At 44.3% G+C, this 25,186-nt stretch overlaps 3 protein-coding genes across 5 annotated transcripts; 1 reads left to right on the top strand and 2 right to left on the bottom strand.

The window, feature by feature from the left end:
* Positions 1 to 556: 556 nt before the first annotated feature.
* Positions 557 to 4,456, bottom strand: LOC104140381 (proto-oncogene Mas-like). The gene is made up of 2 exons (XM_009669109.2): positions 2,914 to 4,456; positions 557 to 2,436 (listed from the first exon to the last, which is right to left on the bottom strand). Exon 2 carries the CDS (start codon positions 2,378 to 2,380, stop codon positions 1,406 to 1,408), a length of 975 nt encoding a protein of 324 aa, XP_009667404.1. The 5' UTR covers positions 2,381 to 2,436; positions 2,914 to 4,456; the 3' UTR covers positions 557 to 1,405.
* On the top strand, positions 579 to 21,457 carry LOC104140383 (olfactory receptor 4S2). Its single transcript, XM_009669111.2, has 2 exons — positions 579 to 603; positions 20,402 to 21,457. The coding sequence occupies exon 2, from the start codon at positions 20,445 to 20,447 to the stop codon at positions 21,378 to 21,380; it is 936 nt and encodes a 311-aa protein (XP_009667406.2). The 5' UTR covers positions 579 to 603; positions 20,402 to 20,444; the 3' UTR covers positions 21,381 to 21,457.
* LOC104140375 (proto-oncogene Mas) lies at positions 5,193 to 14,446 on the bottom strand. Of its 3 annotated transcripts, none has more exons than XM_068944120.1 (2): positions 14,238 to 14,446; positions 5,193 to 6,499 (listed from the first exon to the last, which is right to left on the bottom strand). In XM_068944120.1, the coding sequence occupies exon 2, from the start codon at positions 6,432 to 6,434 to the stop codon at positions 5,499 to 5,501; it is 936 nt and encodes a 311-aa protein (XP_068800221.1). In that variant the 5' UTR covers positions 6,435 to 6,499; positions 14,238 to 14,446; the 3' UTR covers positions 5,193 to 5,498. The 3 variants fall into 3 exon arrangements, with proteins under 3 accessions (XP_068800221.1, XP_068800220.1, XP_009667398.1); XM_068944119.1 differs by lacking the exon at positions 5,193 to 6,499 and adding an exon at positions 9,639 to 12,728 and having other exon boundaries at positions 14,238 to 14,438; XM_009669103.2 differs by lacking the exon at positions 5,193 to 6,499 and adding an exon at positions 9,639 to 12,327 and having other exon boundaries at positions 14,238 to 14,437.
* Positions 21,458 to 25,186: the final 3,729 nt, after the last annotated feature.

Raw genomic sequence — 25,186 nt, 5'->3', positions numbered from 1 at the left:
ACATACTAACAGGAGTGCCACATCCTGAGGACCTCATTATCACCGCCTAAGAACAGGATAAACACAAGATGAAACCATTCATGAATAGCGAGGTATTTCCAGGGGAAGAACACAGATCTTGAAGGGCTGCACAGACACCACTTGTGCCACAGGCACAGCCACCACTTGTGCCTTCCCTCCTCCCCACCCCACCCAGCACAGCAACACCATGGAATAAGCCAGAAGGTCTCCAAGAAGGGAAACAAGGGCAGGCAAAGGAGAGCAACACCTTCCCTGGCAGGAGCTGCTCTGCAGAGCAAGTGGGACATCCCCAGCTGGGGAAGAGAAGACAAAGACCTCTGAGTGAGGTCTGTATGTTCTTGTGGGAGAAAAAGAGTGAATACTTCTTCCTTGCTTCGTATCCTACAAGGACACGGTGTGAAAAAAAGAAATATTCTGGGGGCAGGCTCATAACATGGCCCTGGGGACTTTCTCGTGCAGCCAGTCACTGCCCATGGAAATCCCAGCTGTGGGATGCTGAGGGTGCCAGATGCATGCGAGAGACCCAGACCCTGCCTGCTGAGTTCAAGGGAGAAAGATCCCCGGGACATCTTCTTCACAGAGGTATGTGCATGGCCAAGGAGATGCGGAGGTGCGGGGCCTGGCAGACCACAAAAGATGGCCTGCAAACTGGCCCCCAAGCTGTGCTGCTGGGGCCGAAAGCCGCCTGGAGTAAGCCGCCCAGCCACTTGCCTGCTCTTTACCCCAGCAGAGGGGAGCTGCAGTGGAGAAGCCCCATGCCAGGGTGGCAGGGTGGGCACAAAGAGCAGCAGATGCTGCTCCCTGGGCCCGAGGGAGGTGACCACAGCCAAATGCTAATCCAGCTGCATTTCTGCTTCCTCCTGGCAGAGCTTACCTCCAGTTCTTGCTCAGCCTTTCACTTTAGCACAGGGACAGCAGCATCAGGAAGAGGCGATCCCCCTCTGGTGATCCACCACCACTGCCATGTGTTGGCATTGTCCCTTTCACCCTCCCTGAAACCTCGTTTTCCCAAGTTGGCCAAAGCTCCGTGAGAGCCTTCCTATGAATGTGCCTGGCTTCTCTTGAGCAAGAGAGTCCCAAGAAGACCACAAAGGCTTGTTTACTGGCAGAGGAAAGCCAAAGTTTATTAGGCAAGGACCAGGACCAGGACTGTGGTTGCAATGGGGGATACAGGCAGTGCTTGGGCCCAAGTCCAGCAGAGCAGCACACCAGGCTTGTGGCCTTGTCCCCATACCATGCTCCCCTTGCTCAGCAGTGCTTGCTCCCCCAGCTTTGGTCACCTCCCTGGCAGCAAGTGGGGTGCCAAGCATCTGTAGGGTTCTCCGTTCCTTCCTGGGCTGCCTGTGGAGCTCAGCAACTCCACTCCTGCCTTACCAGCAGGGATCTATACTGTGGTCTCCACTGCAGTGTCTCTGGGGCCTCGGCTGCTCTCTTCACACATTACTTTCTCTGCAAACACTCGGTGGAAGGCGTCTTTCACAGGGCCCTGGAACCGACGCTGACGGTAGCTCCCAACCAGGAAGTAAATGATGGGGTTGATGCTACTGTTTAGAGACGCCATCAGGTAAGAAATATGAGTGTAAAATATATTTAAAGGAATTATAGACTCTAGGAACATCATCGCACTTAAAGGAAACCCAAAGGCGAAGAAGAAGATCACATTGAGCAAAATGGCAACATAGAGTTTCCCGGGGTGACGCCTCTGTGAGCCGTATCGAAGTTTGATGAACAGGGTCAGGTTGGAAAGGAATGGGAAGAAGGAGAAGATGAGGAAATTCACAATGCCTATGTTTTGAAATATTTTTTGACAGCTAATATTAAAGAAGGCATAACAATTAAGAAGAACTAAGCAAACTAGAAGTCCAGAAAAAGCCCAGAGCACCCCACAGATAACAGCTGACAAGCACTTTGGGCGATGGCATCGGTACCAGATTGGGAATAAAACAGACAGACACCTCTCCATGCTCACTGCTGTCAGGAGATACATGCTAGTAAAGTACCACAAGAGAAACAGATATATCAGGAGATATGTGGAAAAGATATATAATCGAGAACAAGAAATTGCTATAGTAATGTATAGTGAAAATATAACAAGAAGAAAGAGGAGCAAAGAGAAGTCGGCGATGGCCAGATTCAGGATGTAAACAGTGAAAGGGCTCTTCTTCATGTGAAAGCCCAGGAACCACATGACCATCCCGTTCTCCACTAGCCCACACAGACAAACACCAATAGTGACACTCAAAATTAACAGCAGTCTGTAGTCTCTTATTATGCACTGAGATTCTTCAGTTCTCTGAGAGTTTGTATATCCTGTGGCCGTGTAGCTCAGAGAAAGGGCTGTTGTGTTGGTGCCCAACATGGTGAAGCCCCTGCTGTCGGTGGCTGTCTCGTTGCTCTCCCTTCTCCCGCCACCTCCTAGGAGAGATGAGGAAGGAGAGGGGAAATCAGGGGCATCTGTGCTCCCAGCACTTGCCTTCCCCCCCCCCCCCCCCCACTCCCCCACACCAAGCCCCAGGCTGGGGTGGGAAGGACCACCTTCCCCCGTGAGTGCCCAGGGAAGGCCTGGAGAGACCCAGCCCTAGGCTGCAGGGAGAGGTGGAGACAGGCTGGAAGTCCGGGGCCAAGGGACATCTGGGAGAAAGAGAGAGATGGAGAGCATTGGGGATGGAGTGGAATCACTAGAAATAGGGGACGTCAAAGAGGAGGTGTCCTGGAGTGGGCACTAAGGACAAAAACATCATTGAGCAAAGCTTCCCTTCCTCCCACCCATGCCTCATGCCCTAGCAAAGAGGCTGGGGACAGCCTCTCTCCTGCCTCCGTGGCACCCCCAACCACTCCAGCCCTGTTCCTGGCCAGCTGGCATTGCTCACATGCCCATCCCTTGCTTCCTACCTTCTGGCACTCCTCGGAAATGCCCGCTCCCCTCGGGAGCACCAGTGCATGGGGCGGGGGTCCTCCCCCGTGCCAGCACCCCCCAGGAGAAATGGGCAGGTCACGGCAGCCAGGGCCACCTGGCTCTGCTTCTGCCTCCTCTCTGGCACCCGAGCAGGAAACCCTTGGCCAAAGATTACTTTGCGTGAGCAGAAGACTCTCCTCACAATCTCATCACATCACTGACAACTTCCCCTCACATGTCCTATGTCCAGTGATCTTGTCAGTAAAAGTTGGCCACATCAATCTCTTCTTCTTCTCCTCCTTTCTTCCAGCTTCATCTCTCCATGTCAAGGGCTTCTGGGTTTAGCTGTGTTGTAAACGGTGCTAACAAATGTGTTTGGATTGCACTCTGTACACAACAGGTAAAAATGGTTTTTGATAGTGTGAGATATGGTCTTTAGCAAGCTATTTCCTTTCAGGGGTCAGTTTCAAAAGAACAATAATCCTGACGAGCTAGGAAACCATTCAGTGTTCAGAAAATGTAAGGCTAAGTCGGTGTCCAACCTTGCACAGCCTAGAAAGGACATTCCCCGATAGGATTTGGCTGCTTTTCCTGGAAAGGGCGTTCTGAATGTGGGTAGCCAAGAGAAACCTTCCAATAAGAATTGTAATTAGTTGTTGAGCTATGTAGGGACTGTGTGGCCAATCTGCTTTAGGCCAGTTTCCATAAGGATGCAATTCAAACTACAGGGTTTCTTGGGGGAAAAATGCAAAAAACTGCTGGCTCAAGTCTCTGCTTCTTTCTGTAGTTATTGCTCCACTGCCTTTCTCCCTGCCTCACCCTCCAGCACTCTCCTCCCTGCTCTTCCATATCCTTGTATCCTTACACAGCTGATAAAGATCCCCGGGAGGGGATAAGCTGCAACTTATAACAGTCCAAATTCCTGACCAGTTCACTGCCAGGGCAGATGTACTCACGCTTTACTAAGCTGAACAGGCAAAGCAGAAAAATAATATCTGTATTTTTAAGTTTTGTGTAATTTCGTCATCTTAGATAGTATTAGCATATTACTTCCCCTCTCAGATCACATCTGTTCTTTTAAGGAGAAAAGAGAGCTAGTGGCCTACTGAGGATTACCTCTGACATGACAGATGACATGGAAAGTGTACAGGAGACCATGCAGTCAGCTTTGGCCCCAGCTCTCTATTTGGCTGAAAGTCTTGCATTAACTCTACTAGCCCATTTTACTGCGGGGACGTGTCACACTATTTGAGAGATAAGCTCAGGGTGAGATGTTGTCCTTGATGGGCTGATCCCGCCTGTATTCTCCAACACCTTGTGCCTCCCTCTGTGATCCTCTAAGAGATGTTTGGATTACTTTCGGCCAGGATTTCACAGGGCTCCCACAGAGCTTTGGAGCAGATGCTGGGGGAAAGGGGACTGCCTGGTGTGTGCCTTCCTCAGCTGCCCCTGCAGGCTCTTGTGAGTCTGATAGAGCTTCACCGCCTCCCCAGGGCCCTCCCCAGCTTGCTGCTTTTTTACAGAAGTCCTTTTGGCCTGCAAGGGGGATTGGCTATACCCAGCAACCTTTCTCAGCAAATCAGGTGGTTGACCCATTGCACCTCCTGCTCCCTCCTTTGCAAGGTCAGGGCTACCCAAGCTCTCTTCTATCTCAGGTGGGAATTTCTCATTCTTCCCTTCTCTCTGCCCTGAAGAACTTCCTACACAGTCCTGTGTCCCGCAAATGGTGGGAGTTTTGTGGCAGCAGGGGGAAATCTTGTCATTATTTCCTTAGGATTCCTTCTTTTAAACTCTGACACACCCACGTCCCTTTTTTCATTTGTATTCCCACAACCTCCACCCTTCCTCTCCCTGAATCGCTTCCTTTTTCAGGGAAAGCTTTCAGTTTGTGGCTGGATTGAGTTTGGCCTTTTCCTTGTGGTTAGCCCACAGGGATAGCATCCAGGTACACACCTGGGGAAAAGCACTGAAGCAGAGGAAAATATATATCCCCATATAGTTCTCCCTTCCTTCAGTACATCGTGTTCATTCTTTCTTTCCTGTTTCTTTTGGAAAAACTAATTTTTTTTTTAAATAAATTGAGGGGTGGCGAGAGACCCCTTTTGTGTTTTATTGACAAAAATAATTGTTTTCAAAATTGTTTTTGACTGGACACTTTTGACAATCCATGATCTATGCAATGGCTTCAGGAGCAAGAAAGTCGATGGAGAAGGAGCTGAGATTTTTGCTCTCAGTTAGCATAAAGGCTGAAAACAAGAATCAAAGACCAGGCTGATACATTTTAAAATGGGATTTAATAAATTTAGCAACCAAGGACAGTGACAGTAAGCAGAGTTAGAAAGCTATGCAGCTGCTTCTCATGCCATATTGTGCAGGAGTTTAAATGAAGAAAGGGCATTGGAACATGGCCTAATATAGGGGACTAGCAACACGACTTGGGGTAATCCTGAATTAAAACCTTATATTCAGTTCTTTTCCTCCTGATATCTAGAGTCCAACGGTTTGAAGGAATCCTCATGGTCTTCCTCTCTTTCCTTTTCTCTTCAATGTAGAAGGTGTTCAGGCAAAAGAAGGGATGAATTCAAGAGGACATAGTTATTGTTTCATGGGTTTCCCGTTCATCTTTGTCATCTGCTGAATCTTCAAAGGCCCTCTGGAAGGCCAGCTTGAGAGTGAGCCGAATCCGCCGATCCCTGTAGCTGCCCACAATGAAGTAAATAACTGGATTGAGGCTGCTATTGACGCAGGACAGCACAAAGCCAATCTCTGGGGAGTAGAGAAACTTATAGCCCCAGAAGTCAAAGAGGATCAGGATGCTCAGAGGAACAGCAAAAATGAGGAAGAAGAGGACGGTGAGCATAATCACGGTGAAGAGCCTGCCTGTTCGGAGGTGCTGGGAGCTGCACTTGACTTTGAGGAAGAGGGTGAGGCTGAACACCAGCATGAGGGGCGTGCAGAAGAGGAAGTCCAGGACTCCGATGGTGATGAGGAGTACGTGGCAGCTGCCCGAGGGGCGAACAGTGCAAGAAAGGTAGCCCAAGGTGTTCAGCAGCAGGGAGAGGCTCCAGAGCAGGCCGGAGATGACGCCGGACAAGTGCTTTGGGCGATGGCTTCGGCACCAGATGGGACAGAGGACAGACAGGCACCTCTCAATGCTGATGGCCGTCAGGAGATACAAGCCGGTCCCATACATGAAAAGATCCAGGAAGAGGAATATCCCAAACTGCACCCCCACGTTGAACTGCATCAGGTACTGAACCGTTTCGATGGCAATGCAGAGCAGGTACCCAAAGTCAGCGGCGGCCAGGTTCAGGATGTAGACGGTGAAGCGGTTCCTTCGGATGCGGAAGCCGAGGTACCACAGGACCATGCCATTTCCCACCATCCCACAGGCAGAGCTGATGAGGCAGAAGCTCTCCATGAACTTGAGGACGGCATATGATGGCTCTGCCTTTTGCCCTGTCCCACTGTAATTAGCCCCATGAGTCTGGCTTGAGTTACTTTGAAAGGAAGGCATTATGAACTGAGCAGTCACTATGAAATATCCAAAATGGAGACAATTTCTTCTTCTCTCTGTTTCTCCTGGGATCAGAGAAGAGACAGAGGGGAATTTAGTGACTGACACACTGCTTTTGTATTTACAGCCTTGTGGCCTGGGACAGCTATGTCTCACAGAGTATGCCTTGTTGCTGTCTGGGAAGGTAATAGATAGATAGATGCTACATATTGAGGAAAAGGCAAAATTACGCAGAAATTTGAAGAAGTTGAAGGAGGAAGACAAGGTGAGAGAGTTCAACAGAGTAAAAAAAACCAAGAAGCAGAAGAAAACATTGCTACTTATAATAGGTGGGGGAGGAGGAGATGGGGAGGGGGTAACTCTACACAGTGATTGGGTGTGCATGTATGTCGGTGAGAGAGGACGTGAAAATTGAACAGCATAGACAGAGAACATCCCAAAGTGTTCATGATGGCAAGGAATTGCTGAACCTATCCCAGAAATGCTTATCTTCCTGCGCTGGTGCATCTGAATCGACTGCTCAGAGAAGCTGGGACCTGGCATCAGCTCCAGTGTCTTTCTCTTGGTTTCTAATTCATCCCATTGGATCTTCTGGGAAATGTTTTCTATGGAAAAGACAAGGAAGATCTTTCAGTCTGCAGATGCAGTTTCTGTCTCCTGTGGTGTAATGAAACAGGTGTTGTCAGGAAGGAGTGTTTTCACTGGGCTGAAGAGGATGGGATGAAGTCAGTGGCAGATGAGGATGGGATTCTTCTATGTTGTGAGGTGGTTTCATATTTCTGCTCCACTTCCCTGGTTGCTCTTACAGTAGGTGGGGAGAAAATTACCTGCCAGTGATTCCATTTCCAGGGATGCTGTGGGATTTTGCATGCACTTGTGAAAGGCTCGGTGCATTTGTACTCTGGCCAAATGCTGTTATAATGGGGATGTATAAATGAGTGGTCAGTAGAGACTGTGGGAAGTTTTCAGAGTAACTGTATTCTTTGTTGTTTTTTCTTTCTTGGAACATCAGAATAGGTTGGAATGGAATTATTGCAGAGGAGAATGTCCCTTCTCCCAGTATTTCCTTCAAAAATCACTTCCTGTGCAATGTCTCACTCCAAATCCTGCCAAGACCCCAAAAAGACAAATGGCTTGTCTGCTCTGCCTGGGGTGGGGAAGGGAGATCAGGCACTGAGGCTTTCACACCCTGGGTGCTAGGCATCAATAATCCTTTCTGGGCATTATCAGCCCTTGCCTGCAGCCCCTGAATGCTTCTGGACCTCCCTTTCACAATACGTGTAGAAAGGTGCCTATTTCTTTCTCCTGCAGATAGGAAGAGTCTCTCCAAGCTGCATAGGGCTCTAACAGCATTTGATGACTTATTGTTCACCTCTGGCCCCAGAGAATTAAAATATTTTAACAAGTTGACCTGAAAGGGAGTTTAGAAAAATAGTAAACACAGCAATATCTTCACAGTAATACAACAGAAACACTGCAGACAAGAGGCATGCTTGTTGTACGCCACTTACAAAATGAACAGGAAGAAAGGAGTTTTAGTAATGTGATGGTGCAAGTTTCAAAATGGGCAGGTGTTGGCTCTAGAGGGATAAATCTCACTCAGACTTCAGGTATCCCATGATGAAGAAGCAAAGGTCTCTCTCTGCCTCTACACTCATGGAATTGTCTTTGATTAGACAAATTAGACTAATTTTGTGATATTGTCACATGGTCTGTGATCTGACTTTGATCTTAAACTCTGGTTAATTTGAACTAAGAGAGGTGACAAAGTGCTTTATCTACAGCTTCTTGCCTCTGGGCACTTACTTTGAAATGATTTCTTTTTTGGGCGGTGGTAGGGATGGGCAACTATTTTTTGAGGGTTAAGCTTTTAAAGCAGGGGAAAGTAGGCACAATGTGGTGTTTCTATAATGTCTCTTTAGACTCACGAGGCCTACCAAAGCCTGTTTGCACTATTGTGTCTCCTCTGTCCTTTGTGCATGATTCTACATTGTGGGATATGAGACTTGGCTCTGAGTTGGTGCAAGACCTAAATGGCCAAAAAGGTAGCTGTTTGAAGCTGCTCACCCCTCCTTCTGCCCCACAGTTAATGGACCCTTACTCCCTTTCTCCAAACAGGGCATAGCCTTCTCTTCCTAGTTGCCTTCCCTTCTTTCCCGTGGCAGGAAGCCACATGTCCATGAAAGGTGCAAGGCGGGTGATTTGGCAGCTAATGCTGGGGAGGGTCATGAGGAGAAGGCTGCCATTTTGAGATGTTTGAGGTAGGGTGAGGTGACAGAGAGAAGAGGGTTGACTGCAGTAGGAGCTCTTGGAGGTGAGAAGGGGGTAGCTTTGGGAAGGAAAGAGCGGGGATAACTACTGAGGGGAGGAGGCTTGGGAAAGGGAAACAAATCAAGTCTTTGTAGAGTCTTTCTCTGCATGTAGTGAAAATTGGACTGCTCTGAAACACGCACAAGCACATGCAGATTCCTTCCTCCAGGCCTTAACTGCATTGCAGAAATACCAACACTAAAGCGTGTGCGTAATGTTGCAGTCAATGAGACAATATAGACTATTTCAAATGCTGATGTCTACGAGCTCTTCTGATGAGTGGAGTTAGGTTTGCTGCCCTCAAGGAACAAATGATGCTGTCCCTTGCATGCACCTCATGTCACCGGTACATGGAGCGTGTTGACGAACACACTCAACACTTACACCCTTGGCTGCCTGTCTCCTTTCAGCTGTCCCCAGGAAAGCAGAAATATGGGTTTTTTTCAGGGTGCTGGAGGCCCCTGAGGAATGCACCCTTCTCAGGCCATGACTGCTGACCTTCTAGAGTGCTCTATGCCCTGGCATCTTCCCAGAGAGATACTGAGCAATTCAGAGGACAAACATAGCTCACATGCTGAGGGCATACTCCAGGCTAGGCTGGCTATCTTAATGCTAGTTTAGGGCAGAAAGTTCTGCAAATGATCCCTATTTCCTTGCAGTCATCCTATCACTGATTTCTTTTGGAACACAAGAAATATATTGCAAACATCTGGCAGATGTCACCTCTGAGAATGCTTATCTCTCGCCATCAACAATTGAGAAGGTCTACAATGGTGTTTTATATGCAAGCATCACCTTTTAAATGTCCAAAGTTGGATGAGATAAAAAAGGTGTGTTCACAATAAATGCCACGTCTTCTTGATGGGTACATTTAAGGGACAAGCTAGCAGGATGGGAAGTTTATTTAACAGTTTTTATTTTATAGGTTTTCATCATTTGATGGCTTCTTCTGAACACAGTAATGCTTATTCTGTGGTACAGTTTTTTTTTCTTAAAAAAAGAACTTTCAACATTTTACATAATAAAGGATATGAGATTCAGTTCTCTCAATGATAAAATCATTACAGATATGAAAAGAAAAACATTTCTAACATGGTTTCTGATAAATGGATGCCCCCTTCCCCTCACCAGTAGAAGCCAGAAGAAAGAAAATCCTGCTAAAGATAATTGATGACATAGACCAAATCTGAATCTACTCTGTGTGCATTGCAGAAAAATAGCATTAATAATTAAAGAATAGTAGAAATGAAGTCAGATTTTAGCTTTCAGAGACTGTAAACAGGAAGCAACATTATTAGAGTGAACCACTGCTTTTTAGGTGGTGCTTTTCAATATAAATAAAAAGGCAAATGCACAGAAAGTAGAGAATACATAATAGAAGAGTGTGGCAGCCTCCATTTAGGAGAATAGTTGCAGATAAAAGCATGAAGAGGAAATCTGTAAAGTTTCTTAAAGAAAACTACCTATTTTGCATTTTTCCATCAATTTAGATTAAGGCCTACTATGTTAGGTAAAAGTGTTACATGGTCTGATACTATAACATTTCAAATAATCACATCTGGCTTTTCAATAGATTGGGTTTCTGGAGAAGAAGGTGTTATGAATTGTGGCATTTATTTACCTTTCTTCAGTTTCCTAGTTTTTTCTTATCACTGCATTTACGCCTGTTGGTACATCAAGAAATTTTAGAGCCCATGGGTTCTTTTTGTCTGTCATTTTTAAAGGAAGAAAGAACAACCCAATGTATGCTGTATTAAGAAGTAGATAGTTTCTCCTGTGCTGGAGGAAGCTAAAATGACATACTACTCCAGCCCTGAACTTCTCTGAAATGCAAAGAAGAGGGAACATACAGCTCAGCACACACATTTGCAAGGGAATTGGTAGGGGCTGGAGCCCTTTTCCATTACATGAAAAATATATGATATGAAACCCTCCCTGGTTAACAGAAGAAAAGGACTTCTAGAACATAAATTGTATGACTATTTAAAATGTTCACATTAGGAAACAGAGAGTCATGCAACGTACCAACCACAAAAGGTTGCATGTGTTGCTGAGATACAGGTATGTAAAGTTAAGGGACATGGACTCCTCTTCCAGGAATTTTGCTGCTGATTTCAACGGGAGGAGGATGGATCCCCACTTGTCTTCAGAAATCTAGGTAAAAAGTTGACTGAGAATTTATGAATGTCAGTTTTATTGGGCTCTGAAAGATAGAGATTTACTGGGTGAGCTGAAAATTCTGGGAGGATTTCCATGAAATGCAGATGTCAAGAGGTGTCCCCTAATCAAATTCCAATCATTTAATGGCTATTGAAAAGACGTAGGCACTCTCAATGTGCTCTTGCAGCTGGAAACTAACACAGGTCAGATGAACTCTGTGCCAGAGGTGCTTATTTGTTTCCACTGGTTACAAGCGGAACTTAAGATAACTAGCTAAAGGGTAGAGGTCTACAGTAAAGATACCTAAGGTTAGGTGAGAGGAACTCCACTCACTGTTTCAGAGTTCTTTGATTCTGTAAACTGTCGGCCTTCAACTCCAGAGTACAGTTATCATGTTAGGCACAGCAGGGTATTCAAGAGGACATAGTTATTGTTTCATGGGTTTCCCGTTCATCTTTGTCATCTGCTGAATCTTCAAAGGCCCTCTGGAAGGCCAGCTTGAGAGTGAGCCGAATCCGCCGATCCCTGTAGCTGCCCACAATGAAGTAAATAACTGGATTGAGGCTGCTATTGACGCAGGACAGCACAAAGCCAATCTCTGGGGAGTAGAGAAACTTATAGCCCCAGAAGTCAAAGAGGATCAGGATGCTCAGAGGAACAGCAAAAATGAGGAAGAAGAGGACGGTGAGCATAATCACGGTGAAGAGCCTGCCTGTTCGGAGGTGCTGGGAGCTGCACTTGACTTTGAGGAAGAGGGTGAGGCTGAACACCAGCATGAGGGGCGTGCAGAAGAGGAAGTCCAGGACTCCGATGGTGATGAGGAGTACGTGGCAGCTGCCCGAGGGGCGAACAGTGCAAGAAAGGTAGCCCAAGGTGTTCAGCAGCAGGGAGAGGCTCCAGAGCAGGCCGGAGATGACGCCGGACAAGTGCTTTGGGCGATGGCTTCGGCACCAGATGGGACAGAGGACAGACAGGCACCTCTCAATGCTGATGGCCGTCAGGAGATACAAGCCGGTCCCATACATGAAAAGATCCAGGAAGAGGAATATCCCAAACTGCACCCCCACGTTGAACTGCATCAGGTACTGAACCGTTTCGATGGCAATGCAGAGCAGGTACCCAAAGTCAGCGGCGGCCAGGTTCAGGATGTAGACGGTGAAGCGGTTCCTTCGGATGCGGAAGCCGAGGTACCACAGGACCATGCCATTTCCCACCATCCCACAGGCAGAGCTGATGAGGCAGAAGCTCTCCATGAACTTGAGGACGGCATATGATGGCTCTGCCTTTTGCCCTGTCCCACTGTAATTAGCCCCATGAGCCTGGCTGGTTGTGTTTGGAAGGAAGGTTGATGCGATTTTAGTACTCATAATGCGGGTTTCACTGGAAAGTACTGATCTGTCACTATCTCTGATTTCGCGCAGACCTGTAAGCAGACAGAAGAGAGGTGGTAGCTCTTGTGTGACTTTCCCTCATGATTGTCTGGTGATCGTCCAGCTCTTTATAGCCACAAGGTAGATTCAGGGAAGGATTGCTGCGTTTAGACTTGGAGCACAGAGCTTTTTCTGTCATTCAAAACACCGCTTCTGAGGCCAAATTCTATGTGGCATGGAGGAAAAGCAAGACTACAATGTAGGTGTCTCTTTCTGAAGTTATTTCTTGAGGCTTAGGGTTGACTGAACCCAGGGAAATTCTGGCACTACAGCATACTCTTTTGCAGGGAGCTAGAAGACTCCATCCTCCGCCATTATGGGGCCTCAAGTGTTTCTAACATCAAGCATTTAGAGCCTGTTAGTTAGATCCAAGAAAGAATTGAAGTACGTGCTTCTGAAATGGAGTAAGGAAAATAAAAAAAAAAAATCGTCTTTTTCAGAAAGCACAGAATATCTGTTGTAGCACAGTTTGTTTCACAAAGTAAGTCCTGCATGTAACATCTGAGTCCAAATTCACCTTCTGCTTCTTTATCTTAGTAGAGTAGCTTACTGGTTGCCCAATAACACTGAAAAAGCTACCTCCTCCCTGAACATCTGTAGCAAGCCCATTGGAAATATATGGCCTTATGACTGTGTTCACTTCCTCTCCATCTGGTTTGAGGGTAGCAGCTGATTTCCTGCAATGAGCAATTATCAGGCCTTAATCCATAGTAGAAAGTACCTGAAGCAGCTGCTAGTTCTGTGAACCAAGTCTACTGTGAGGAGTGGTTACCTGCTCTTTGGAGAATCCAATTGCAGCACACTCTTCTACCACAGTCTATCTGTGTGACCTGAGGCAATTTGCCAACAGATTTAAAGAGTACACAAATATTTGAGAGGTGCCTACCTCTGCCTTTGCCCACTCCAACCTTCTGACCAGCTGCTCACATTAAGAAAGTAGTTGCTTTACCTCCCTGCTACCATCATCTTCACAAGGCAATTCACTCCACCTGAAATGTGGGTCATCCTCTGGAGGTGCCTCTCTCTCTATTGGACATTCAGTGAATGTCAGGTGATTAGGTTTCTAACTTAGGCATTTCAATCAGATTTTATAATGTTAAATGACATGACCCTGGGCCATTGAAAATGTACTGTCATGTACTGTCATACTGGTTGTAATGGACGCCCTGTGGATATATGCCAAATCATCAAAAACTTTGTATTCCATATAATGAAAGTGAAGTAACCATCCTATGACTTCCATAGACCATGCAAAAGCATACTGAAAAGAGTCACCCACAGTTCTCATATGTCTGTTATAAGACATCTTTGATAAGACTGATCTCTTGTCTCCAAAGCATATTCAAAACCTGAGTCTACTTCCTCAATGAAACTAATTAATGAAAGCCTGCATCAAATAGCAGCAGACTGAATCTAGCTAGTCTTCTTTCCCTTGAGATTAAGCATTCTTCTTGTGGTTTACATGCTGAGTACAGTATAGTTCTTGTGGCAGCTGTCAGTCTGAACAAACTTGTCACCACAAAGACATCTTATTGTCCAGACACAAAGTTTTGCTGTTGTGTTTTCTCAGCTAACCTTAACTGATCATCTAAGTCCAAAACTGCTAATACTAGATGTCTGAAAAATGCCACCTTGTATTATGGATGTGCGCTGAGGGCAATGCAATTGCATTTGTTCTTGGAAAAAGGTCCCTGGAATGAAGATCTCCTTATCTTGAAGATGATCAAGACAACTGTGTACCTATAGCCAATTTCTAACCAGCAGGAGAGGAAAATGTTTGATTGTCTTTCCCCCAGCTCTTTTTTCTCCTCCCTTCCCCTCACCATCTCTCCAAAATCATGGTGGAAAGCAATAGACAGAGTGAAATTGTAAAGACCATTGCACCCATCCAGGAATTTCTCACCTTCTTGGGGGCTCCTTGGAATTTCAGTGACTATTTGCAGCAACCGCCTGGTGTGGATCTGCTGATGAAAATCATCGCCTGAATTCTGCGACTGATAGTCCAGAAAAAAAACTTGTACTGTAAGATAAAATCCTGATGCTGGGCTATTTAGACACTGTTAAAAAAAAGCCATGGTTGCTTCAAGTGACGTCTTGAGAACCAGCCAATCACTCTCTGGGGGAAATATCTAGTTTGCTGCATGTGGTCACTTAGATTTCAACCACTTCCCCCTTCCCTCCCTGTACAACCCTTCCTCCCTCCCAACCTGTCACTGTCATGGCTTAGGAAATGCTTTTTCACTAGTTCTCCCTTCAGCCAGTCTCATGATATAAAGAACACAAGAACTGTCCGTCTAAAGTTATACCTTGTCTCTTGCACTGATGCTTTGCTTCCCAGCCCCATCCATGAGCTGTTCTAGTTTCACAGACCTTGCAGAAGATGCCCTACTGCTACTCAGGGTCACATAGATTGAGAAATTGTCAGTCTTCTTCCATAATGCCTGCTGCTGATTTCACAATCTCCCTCAATACAACTTCTCACTCCCTAAGGGTCCACTGTCACTGCAGAACCTCCCTTAGCACGCTCATCACTACAGAGTGTCCTCTTCTGACCTCAAAGCGACTCCCAACACAAGTTGTCACCATACGTTGTCCCCTACTACTTCACACAATCTATCCTACAGTAGGGTCCACTAGAACTCTGTAGCCAGCCTTATGATACCTCAGCAGCCACAATTTTGCAACCTCTCCTAGTGTTACCCTTCAATACACAGTGCCTGCTTCTAATGTCACAAGGTCTTTCAACAGAACTTAACTCCCCATAGAATTACATGCCACTTCATATTGTCTTTCAGCACAATCCCTCACCACACCTCAGGCACTTCCAATTTCATAAACTACATGAAGACAACCCCCAGCCATGTAGCATCCATTTCAAGTTTCACAACTTCCCCATACACCATGCTCTGTCCCTATCCTGCCCATCATTGAATTCATAACACTTATTCACCACCCCATGGCTCTATCAACAAAATCCCTTGCCGGTGTTCACTATCCAGCTGCAAAACCTCATTCATCTCTCTGTGCACAATCTGTCTTTGTCCAAATCACAGCTCCCCTGAGCATGAGCTACTGCCATAGTTGTGCCCAGAGCCAGGTGCCAAAGTAAGTGGAATGAAAATGGAGAAAACACCTTTCTTCTTCCCTGGCAGTAAGCACGACCCTGCAGGGAATTATTTTGCAACAGGAGGTAGCAGCAATTCTTCATTTGGGCTTGTGCATTAAATCACCTCTGGTAGCCCATTTGCCTAGGGAAACAAAAGGACATGAATATGATGATAGCCAAATTCCTGCCATATGTGCCACTGGGTACAGAAACTAGCAGGCCTAACTCATACTAGATTAGCAGGCCAGATACTTTTGGACTGATCTTTGGCTTCTGTTGTCTGTTGTTCCTCTTCCTTTCCCAAAGATTGTAAGACTTTTTCTACCTTCTTACTCAATTCTCGTTTTTTCTATAGTGTCCTATAGTGCTCATTAACCTGGCCAAGACTTCAGGTTACAGTAAAAGGATATTTAAGTTAGGGGACTATTTTCACCAAGACGTTTCTTTACCAGCATTTATTCTCATTAATTTTGCAATTTCTGTTTTCACTGTGTAGATTGCTGGCATTCTGTGCAGTGGAGGTGGAGATATTTACTCTGTTGTTATCAGGCCATTTTATATTGAAAAAAATTTCAACAAAACAAAGTAAAGGGCAGTAGCTGAGACAATTTCTTTACTGGCATCCATGAGGCATAAGTGAAAAATACACAGTAGAGTTCAGAGCAATGATGAATTCAACTTGGGCCTTGGTCGAGATGATATGCTGATATAAATCAGCATGTCCATTTGCTTCATTGGGCTTCATTTCATAGATCACCTTTGACTGCAGCTGCTCAAGTTAAAAAAGATGGGGCCCATCATTACAGTGAGATTTGCCTGCTCTAAGTTATTTTGTTTAAAAGCTAGATGTCTATTTCAGACCTAATCGCATCCTAAAATCAGTTCTGAGGTAGATCAGATGAATCTGCCTCCAGAGACATTTTTTTTTTCCCCAGGAAAGCCTAGAGTGACTAGGTCAGAGTTAAGTTCACTGATTTCCATAGGCATTAAATAGCTGACTTCCTCCCTCAGTTTCCTGATTTATAAATGAAGGATTTTTTTTGACTTTGTAATTCATTGACCTCTGTTGAAACATGCAAATTCTTGCAAAGAGGATTTCCAGTGATGAAATTTCTTGTGAGATAGGACTTGAAGGGTCATCAAGAGGTCACCCAGAACATCTTCTGTCTCTATAAAAACTTAATTGTAACCATCCCTAAGAGAAATGAGCCCAACCTGCCCTTAAAAGACTACTACGATAGTAATTCTTTACCATCCCCGGAGGATGGTGACTCTTTTCTTACAGCTTGAAGTTTCTTTCTTTTTTTTCTTTCATGAAGATTTCTATTTCACATGTTTTTTGGAATACACAGAGTTTAAAAAGAGAGAGAAAACGCCTAGATTACACATGGACTATTTTAGCACTCATAATGATAGGAAGCCAAAGCAGTGGACCTAATGGCTCTTTACACATGGGAAATGCATAAAGCTGTCAGCTTGGTTCAATGAAGGACTCTGGAAAGCGTTAACTGGATAGTTCCCTGCATATGCTTGTCCAGTGTAATATTTAGCTACTCCTTTGACTGTTATTTCTTATGGAGAAACCCTGGAATGCCTTTGTGATATCATTATAAAAACATTGACTGACAGCTATTTCTTTAAAATACATTTATTTAAACTTTACAGTCAAGACAGGATTCATTCTCCTCCTTTGCCACTTTCTTTCACGCCTTCCCTTCACTAAGCCTCCACGCCTCCCTCCTCTGGCCCCAAGAGACCTTCAGGTGGAAGATTTCCTGGGAGAAGGTTAAAGACTGATGTTTAAATGGTTTTCTTCTCAGCCCTTTTTTCTGCTGCTGGAATATGAAAGCATCATTCAGTACACCAGGGTCACGTAATCCAAACAACCTATTAAACCACTTCTCACATGGGCAGGAAACATCAAGATACGCTTGTGACACACGAAAGCAAGTAATAAATTAGATGGGATTGGATTATACACTAAAAGCCACCTCCTAAGCAAGTTTTGGAAGCTTTCCAGAAGCCATTCTATGTTTTTAAAGACTCTGTGCTCTATCACATTCATACCGGGAAAGGCAGAAGTTGAGGAGATAAGGAAGTTGAGGGCACAGCCCTTACACAAAAAATTAGATCTCTAAACACAGACGAGGTAAGTTTTCCAGCTTGCCTGCTTCTTTTTCTTTTCTTTACTTTTTTCTCCTCTCCTCTCCTCTCCTCTCCTCTCCTCTCCTCTCCTCTCCTCTCCTCTCCTCTCCTCTCCTCTCCTCTCCTGTCCTCTTCCTTTTTCACTTTTCTTTTTTCTTCCTCTTCCCTTTTTCTTGAACAAATGTGAACATATAGAAAGAAACTTTCACTGAAGTTATCAACTGTCTTACAGAGCTAGTTCTACACCCCCAGATAAGATTACTTTGATATTATTCTTTTGTTTCCCATAACCACCTGAGATTTTAGGAAAGAATGCATGCAATAAGCAGATGGTGTAATTTCTCAGTCCTTTTGAGAAGTTAAGAGTGCACATTGGATTTATTTTAATTTGCGCTATGATTGCACTATGTTGTATACCTCTAGTCTATTCCTGAAAAGGTAGTTTAAAAGAGAACACATAACTGATGGGAATCCTCCGCTGAATTAGTCATTCTAGTAATCCTCTTAGAGTCAACAGAAAGAAACAGGTACCTTCAGTACATAATTCATCATATCTATAAGTAGATACTTTAGACTGGTCAAGTGTAATATGACTAGCTTAGATACAGATGCCTACATGACTTAAGTCGATGAGATGAGATCAGACAGATGGATAGTCTGTTAAATGCAGTTTAACAGGTGGTGATGGAAAAGACCTTACGAAGAGGGATACATAGTCAAGCTGTCTGAGTTGTGAATGGGTCATATGCTTACAATCCTTTCACAGATGCACATCTTGTTTTTAGCCTAGAAATTCGCCATTTGATTTTATTCAGGCATGTAGCTTTCCTTGATCCTTTACCTCTTGGTCACTCCTTTCTGATTGCCTAAATAAGGCACTGGGATTGCTGTGGAATGTGTCCAGTCATGCTCCAGCCTCGATGGAGCCCAGCTATTTCTTTTCTACTGGATACTGCACAGCCATAAAGGTGAACTCATCTCATCCTTGTCACTTATTTTTTGGAGAAATCTACATCATTGCTAAGTAGAAGGAAGAAGGGTAGAAAGGATCACAGCTTGGTAAGACCAGGGAGAACTTGATCTCACATTGTTCTTACTGATCCTTTTCCTTGTAGAAATATCTGAAAAGGAACCATCCATGTAAATTTTACCCTTCTACTTGAAAAACTTTTATCCGGTGTAAGTACAACTGTAAGCATAGGAAAAGTCCCTAACTTTCCCCACTTCCTGTCTAGGCTTTCCTTTGTGGGTTTGAAAGTAATCTTGAGTTTTCTCAATTTCAGTGTTTCCTGTGGATGCTTGATCTGTTTGTGCCTGCACGAGAGTTTCTGATTATGCTGCGATTTGAAATAGTTGGTAGATAACTTGGATTAACTGAATCATTCCACAGATTGGCTCATAGATCACCAATACGAATGAGGAGAACTGGACTTACAGTGGTGCATTTTAACACCAGTAGACTGGAAATGTTTTGATACTAGAAGGAACCCCATATAGTGGATATTTTTATTCAAAGAGTGCCTGATTTTGATTGACCTTAAACTCTCTGTGACGAGTTTAATCTGGTGATTCCCAGACTTCTTTGACAAAAGGAACTCTAGTCATGTGGGTGCATAATGGCAAGCTAGAAATGTTACATTTTTAAAGATGTAGACTGCTCATATTTTAGTGACATACAGTGCTTTGTGGGTTATAGCTGGAATACAGAGTGAACCAAAGCAGCCCACTGTTTATGCTGGAACGTAACCTCATCTAGAATGAGAGACTATATGGATGTAGAAATACCTAAGGACAAGGAGCTCAGTCATAACATAAAAAAGGCAAATGGCATTATGAAAAGCTCTGAGCCGCTTTCAGGGAACAAAAGGGATTATTCTCTGAAGTTAACTTTAACCTGGTGATGCTAATTTACTTAGGCTCCTCATAGTGAATGGAGAAAAGAAGGGTTCTACAAAGGATCCTAATTTAGTCATTCTGAACCAGCCTATAGAGACACTTATACTGACTATTGAAGGAGTTTAGTTAGATTAGCTTGATTAGGCTAAGTTAACCCTTGAAAGCATCCGGCAGAGTGTATCAAAAATCAGTAGCAGGTAAAATCAGTACAATGCCGGAACAGAAGATCTCATCAGATTCTTTCATTCTTCCTTCCTCTGATAGAAACAATGTTGAGATTTAGAACAATGTTAAATAATATATTATGTCCTATGTAGAATTGTTTTTTTTATCTCTGTGATCGATAACCTCCCCAGAACTCATTCTTCAGCTTGTGACATTTCATATTTATGTTTCAAAATGTTTATACGCAAGAGATTTTTTTCCACTGCGTGTCGTTACATTTCCCTTCTAAACAAGAATTCGAAGATCATTTGTACTTATAAAATATATCATTGTTCTGAGAAATATTTCTAGGTATTCTTAAAGATATCCATTTTACAAAGATTGCTGTCAGGGACTTTGTCTACACTGAGGGCAAACATACTGCATTAACTGCCTTGTCGTGCCCGAGGTGAACACTCTGGCCTTGTCCTTGGAAGGATACCAGCCATGGAGCCGATCCTTCAAAATCCTGGAGGAGCAGGATTAAGGAACATATCACAGAGTGCACCTGTCTCAGTGCCACCAAAGCCATGGCAGAAGTTTTGTACAGTGGAGAATTAAATATCTGTGAAAAAAATGAATTACAGAAAATGAACACTTCATAAACTTAGTACTAATCCTATATTTGTGTTGGTTTGTATCCACTGCTGATATAGAACCCATTATTAATAATGGAAAAATACTGATTAATCAAGTGTCTGTCTGTATTATTCCAGGTATATAAGCTGTATATCGCATATTGCCACCCAGCTGATCAACATGGAGAATGTAAGCAGTGTGAAGGAATTCATTCTTCTGGGCCTTTCAAAGAACCAAGGGGTGCAGAAAATATGTTTTGTGGTGTTTTTATTCTTCTATGTGATTATTGTGGCAGGAAATCTGCTCATTGTTATCACTGTAATTAGCAGTCAACGTCTGAACTCCCCCATGTATTTCTTCCTCTGCTACCTGTCCATTGTAGATGTATGCTACTCTTCTGTCACAGCTCCCAAAATGATTGCTGACTTCCTTGTTGAGAAGAAAACCATTTCCTTTGTGGGTTGCATAGCACAACTGTTTGGGGTGCATTTCTTTGGCTGCACTGAGATCTTCATCCTCACAGTGATGGCCTATGATCGCTACATTGCCATATGCAGACCCCTCCACTACACCACCCTCATGACCAGGCGCGTGTGTGGCTGGATGGTGATCGGTTCCTGGGTGGGGGGTTTTGTGCACTCCATGGTGCAGACCCTTCTAACCACTAGGCTCCCTTTTTGTGGCCCCAACCAAATTGACCACTACTTCTGTGATATCCACCCCCTGCTACAACTGGCCTGTACCGACACCTATGTCGTGGGCATCATTGTTGTTGCCAATAGTGGAATGATTGCTCTGAGCTGTTTCTTCATCCTGGTCATGTCCTACATGGTCATCTTGTTTTCCTTGAAAAGGCGAATGTCCAAAGGGCGGCACAAAGCCCTCTCCACCTGTGGGTCCCACATTACTGTGGTGATTCTGTTCTTCGGGCCATGCACATTCACCTACATACGCCCATCCAGCAATCTCTCAGAGGACAAAAGGGTGGCTGTGTTTTACACTGTTATCACACCCATGCTGAACCCGCTCATCTACACGTTGAGAAATGAGGAGGTGAAAAGTGCCATGAGAAAACTGTGGAATAGAAAAGTGGGAAGTGAAAAGGGTGAGATGTAGAATTGTGGTAATGCTTCCTCAGGAGCTGAGAAAATCAAGTGTCTCTTGCTATAATTCCATTTTGGAAAATTTACTGAAAGCTCCCTTTTGAAGAAAAGCTTGTTTTCAGCTGTTGTTGTAATTAGGAAGACAATGAATGTTCATGTTTTGATTGGAATGCCATTGTAAACCCTATGACTAGAAGGGATTCCATTTCTATTCTCTTTTTGAGTAGCACAGGCCCAGGACTGGGGCTTCCAAGCACGACTGAAACATCAGCAAATAAATAAATGTTATCAAAAATATTAAAATGTTGTCCCAGCAGAGCATCCCATTAGTCAGAGTTCTCCCCGGTGTAAACTTTCAGTCAGAAAAACTCCATCTACTCTGTAATCCACTCAGCTAGGAAACAATGGCCCAAGGTGTCTGCGAGGCAGTTGGTCACCTGCTGCTGGAAGCAATCATGCCAGAGGCTTCCCCTTTACTTTGGAGTAAATGCCTTTTTATGAGTAGTACATTGTCTTACTCTGAATCCATGCTTTAGCAATTAAACTGCTGATATTAGGTGCTGGTTGGGTCATTTGCTGATGCAGATGATATGAGGAGAAGCTTCTTCCCTTCCCATTCCATTGCAACTCTCTTCCTTTCTGCAGGAGTTCACCAGTCAATCTCTAATACCTTCCTTCCTAGCCATCCCCTCTGCCCTTCAGCTCTGCCTCAGATTTTGCATTTTAATGTTTAGACTAATACAGAATCACACATCCAAGTGAAAGACAAATTGCTCACCATAGGAAACTGCTGCCACCAAAAAAAGCATTTGGGGGCACAGCTTTATGAATCAATGAAAAAGGAAGAGTTATTCAGGAATAATTCCTGTATGCAAGATAACTCCTAGCACAACAGGGCACATTTACAGGCCAAGGCAAGGGAAGAAGCATGTATTGCAAGGCAATAGCTGAAATGCCTACTGCTGCAGGAGGGAAGAGAAGAAATGTGAAGATGAAAGGTTGAACCAGCTCAGAGCCAGTCAGAGCTGTCACCAGGAGATTAGTTACAGCAGCTAAGGTTCTCCACAAGGAAAAAAGAGCCACGAGGACACATGGGACCCCAGCTCCTAGCTTGCAAGGAGGAAAACAGCAAATCAGCTGAGTGAGTGAGAGATCTGAATAATGCACTCTGAAAGTAACCAAAGCACTTTCTTTTTTATTTCTTCACTTGTGTTCCCTATAAACACTTGCTTTCACTTGCATTGCACCTTAATGTGGCTTAAGTGTGATTCAAGGTAATAAGGTGTTCACTGCACAGGAGAGCAGCAAATCTACAGGCTAGACCCTGGGACAATGCAGGAAATGCTCTCGTTCCCCAGATGACCTCCACTGCATGCAGGGGGTGGCAGAGTGGGTTCCCATTTCACCTGCATGCACCGGGTGTACTGCAGACATCTCAGTGTCTTCTCCTCACTGTGGTTATGTGGATGGCTGCCAGCAGGAAGAAACTGGCGTCAGTCCTGATCCTCAAGGCTCACAGGGATAGTGTCCCTCAGGCGTGGGCCAGCACGCCCCCCCCACCCCAGCATTCACACTCGGTGGACACAGCTTAAGGTGGGATCCTCCCTACCTATTTGTAGCAGTCTAAATTCCTCATGCGGTGCAGGACGGTTGTCTAGCTCAGCACCACTGTCAACAGAGAGGGACAGGCACCTTCAGAGGTTGGTCTGTCTCACCCTTTATGGGATAGGTAGACAGACGAATGGGGGCCCACCAACCCCCTTCATACTGAAGCTGCTAAGGGGTTTATGTAAGGGATTAAATAAAATAACCAAGTCCAGCTCCTTCTGTTAAACAAATAACTGAAGCTGCTAAGGCTTAGAATTAAAAAATTGCTTTTTAAAAATGTTTTGGGGAAGAACCCCATCATTTTTCTGATTTCTTTTCTGGGTGCTGGATGCTAGCAGGCAACAGCTAGCCCATAGTTTATGGAAGGCATGAAAAACAACATTAGATTCCTCTACACATTGGACCAGCCTCTTATATTAACTTCACATTAGGCCTAAACAGCTGCTTCTATGTTTTGCATTGTCTGAGTAAAAATACCTGGCAAGTAGTGAGGCCTAACCACAAACATTTTTAAAGTTTTGAAATAATTTCCTCTTTTACTTCTTGTTTCAAACTTATACAGACCAGATGTCTAGGGGCTAACAGTCCTATAGCACAGGTATGATATTTCTTTATGCTGCAAATGTGCAATGGTAAGAACAAATCAATAAGAAGTAAGAAAGCATATGAGAAATATTGGCTTAGAAGGGAAAAAGTTATCTAATGACATGTGTAAGAGACACCTTTACTCAAAAAACGTTTGATTGCAAAGGTGATGTGAACACGAAATCCTGCAATTGGCAGCCATGACATTTATGCCAAATAGAAGTGTTTCCAGAAAAAACACATAGCTAATACTAAATAAAGTCCCTTTGTCTGGACAGCATTGGAAAGCAAGGAAGAAAGCGAGCAAACCCACACACAATGTAACATGGTCTAGATGACCACCCTCCAGAGTCACCCTGTAGCGATTACTCTAACAGCTGTCCAAAATATTTATTTTAGCTCCTTGTCTACTGATTATTTCTGACAAAGAAAACTGCATATGCCTCTGGGATCTCATTACTTATGGTAGTATTGTGCTTCTGCTGTGCAATTTCCTTTAAATACTTCTGTGACAACTTCCCTATCTTGAGAGACAGAGTAGTTCTTGCAGATGCTCTTGGAAGTTGTTTCTGCAGAATGAGAAATGGAGATAGACATTCAAGCTGTTTGTTTCATCCTCTGTAGTTTTCAGTACTGGCAGAGAGGTGGACTGCTCTCATGACACATAAGAAGCAGCTTGCAGCCGAGAGCTTTTGATGAAACCACCTAAAGTGGTCAGAGAAGGACATCAGAGGAGCAATAGGAAGCAAACTGTTGGAGACTAGCAAATATAAATTGTGTAAGTTTTCTGACATTGCTTCTTTGTTTTGTTCAAGCATGACTATGAAATCTTGCCTTTGAAAATAAGCATTATTGTTGAGTGACTTTCTTGAGGTACATTTTCTGAATTAGAAACAACTCTATTCTAGTTTTTTTACCCTTTGTTTTAATTAGTGTCTTTGCTTATTTTTCAGTTATATATCATTTCCAGAAATATCTGTCAAAGGAAGTTTCCGATGTTACAGAGACAAGGAGTCAGTAGTTAGTTACAGCACTTCTTATGTACTCAATCTTAAATTGTCCCCTCTAGCTGTACATGTCCTGGCAATAATGGTCTTAACACGTACTGTGGGCCTCCCTACACTGCTTTTCCTCTGCACATGGAGTGTCATGGAGATAGGGATGGAGACGTGAAAGAATATTTCCTCTGTTGCCAAAGTTGGAGGGTAGCTAGTGGAAGAGGCAGAGATCTCAGGAGAAAGAACGGACTGACCTGTGATTGTCAAACAGGATCAAGATTGCCAAAGAGGATCAAAGGATTTGCCAGCATTGTAGACATTGTTACGCAGCTCTTGCCATCTATCTTGTCAGTGTAGAAACTGAACACTAGTGATACTCATGTGCTGCACTAGAATGCTGCAAAGGCGAATACAAGGGTGTTGGTGAGTAAAGAAGATCCAGCAGTGGTGCATTTATTACCCCCGTGTCATCATAGGTGTATTTATGAGGGTTTCCATGCCTAGTCCAGAACTTGGGCGAAGTATACGAACACATTATTAATGCAGGTTATCTTCAGTATTCACCCACGTACTGTAGGAAAGGTGGTCCGAGGAAATACAGGCCAGCTCTTTCTGAGACTGAACTTAA

This window comes from Struthio camelus, chromosome 5, assembly GCF_040807025.1.
Source record: "Struthio camelus isolate bStrCam1 chromosome 5, bStrCam1.hap1, whole genome shotgun sequence".
Lineage (NCBI taxonomy): Eukaryota > Metazoa > Chordata > Aves > Struthioniformes > Struthionidae > Struthio > Struthio camelus.
The sequence above is the reverse complement of the archived record's forward strand: the minus strand, read 5'-3'. Positions and strand labels throughout refer to the sequence as shown.

Coding starts and splice junctions, on each gene's coding strand:
- LOC104140381 (XM_009669109.2), bottom strand. CDS start 2,380: ATGTTGGGCACCAACACAACAGCCCTTTCTCTGAGCTACACGGCCACA.
- LOC104140383 (XM_009669111.2), top strand. CDS start 20,445: ATGGAGAATGTAAGCAGTGTGAAGGAATTCATTCTTCTGGGCCTTTCA.
- LOC104140375 (XM_068944119.1), bottom strand. CDS start 12,271: ATGAGTACTAAAATCGCATCAACCTTCCTTCCAAACACAACCAGCCAG.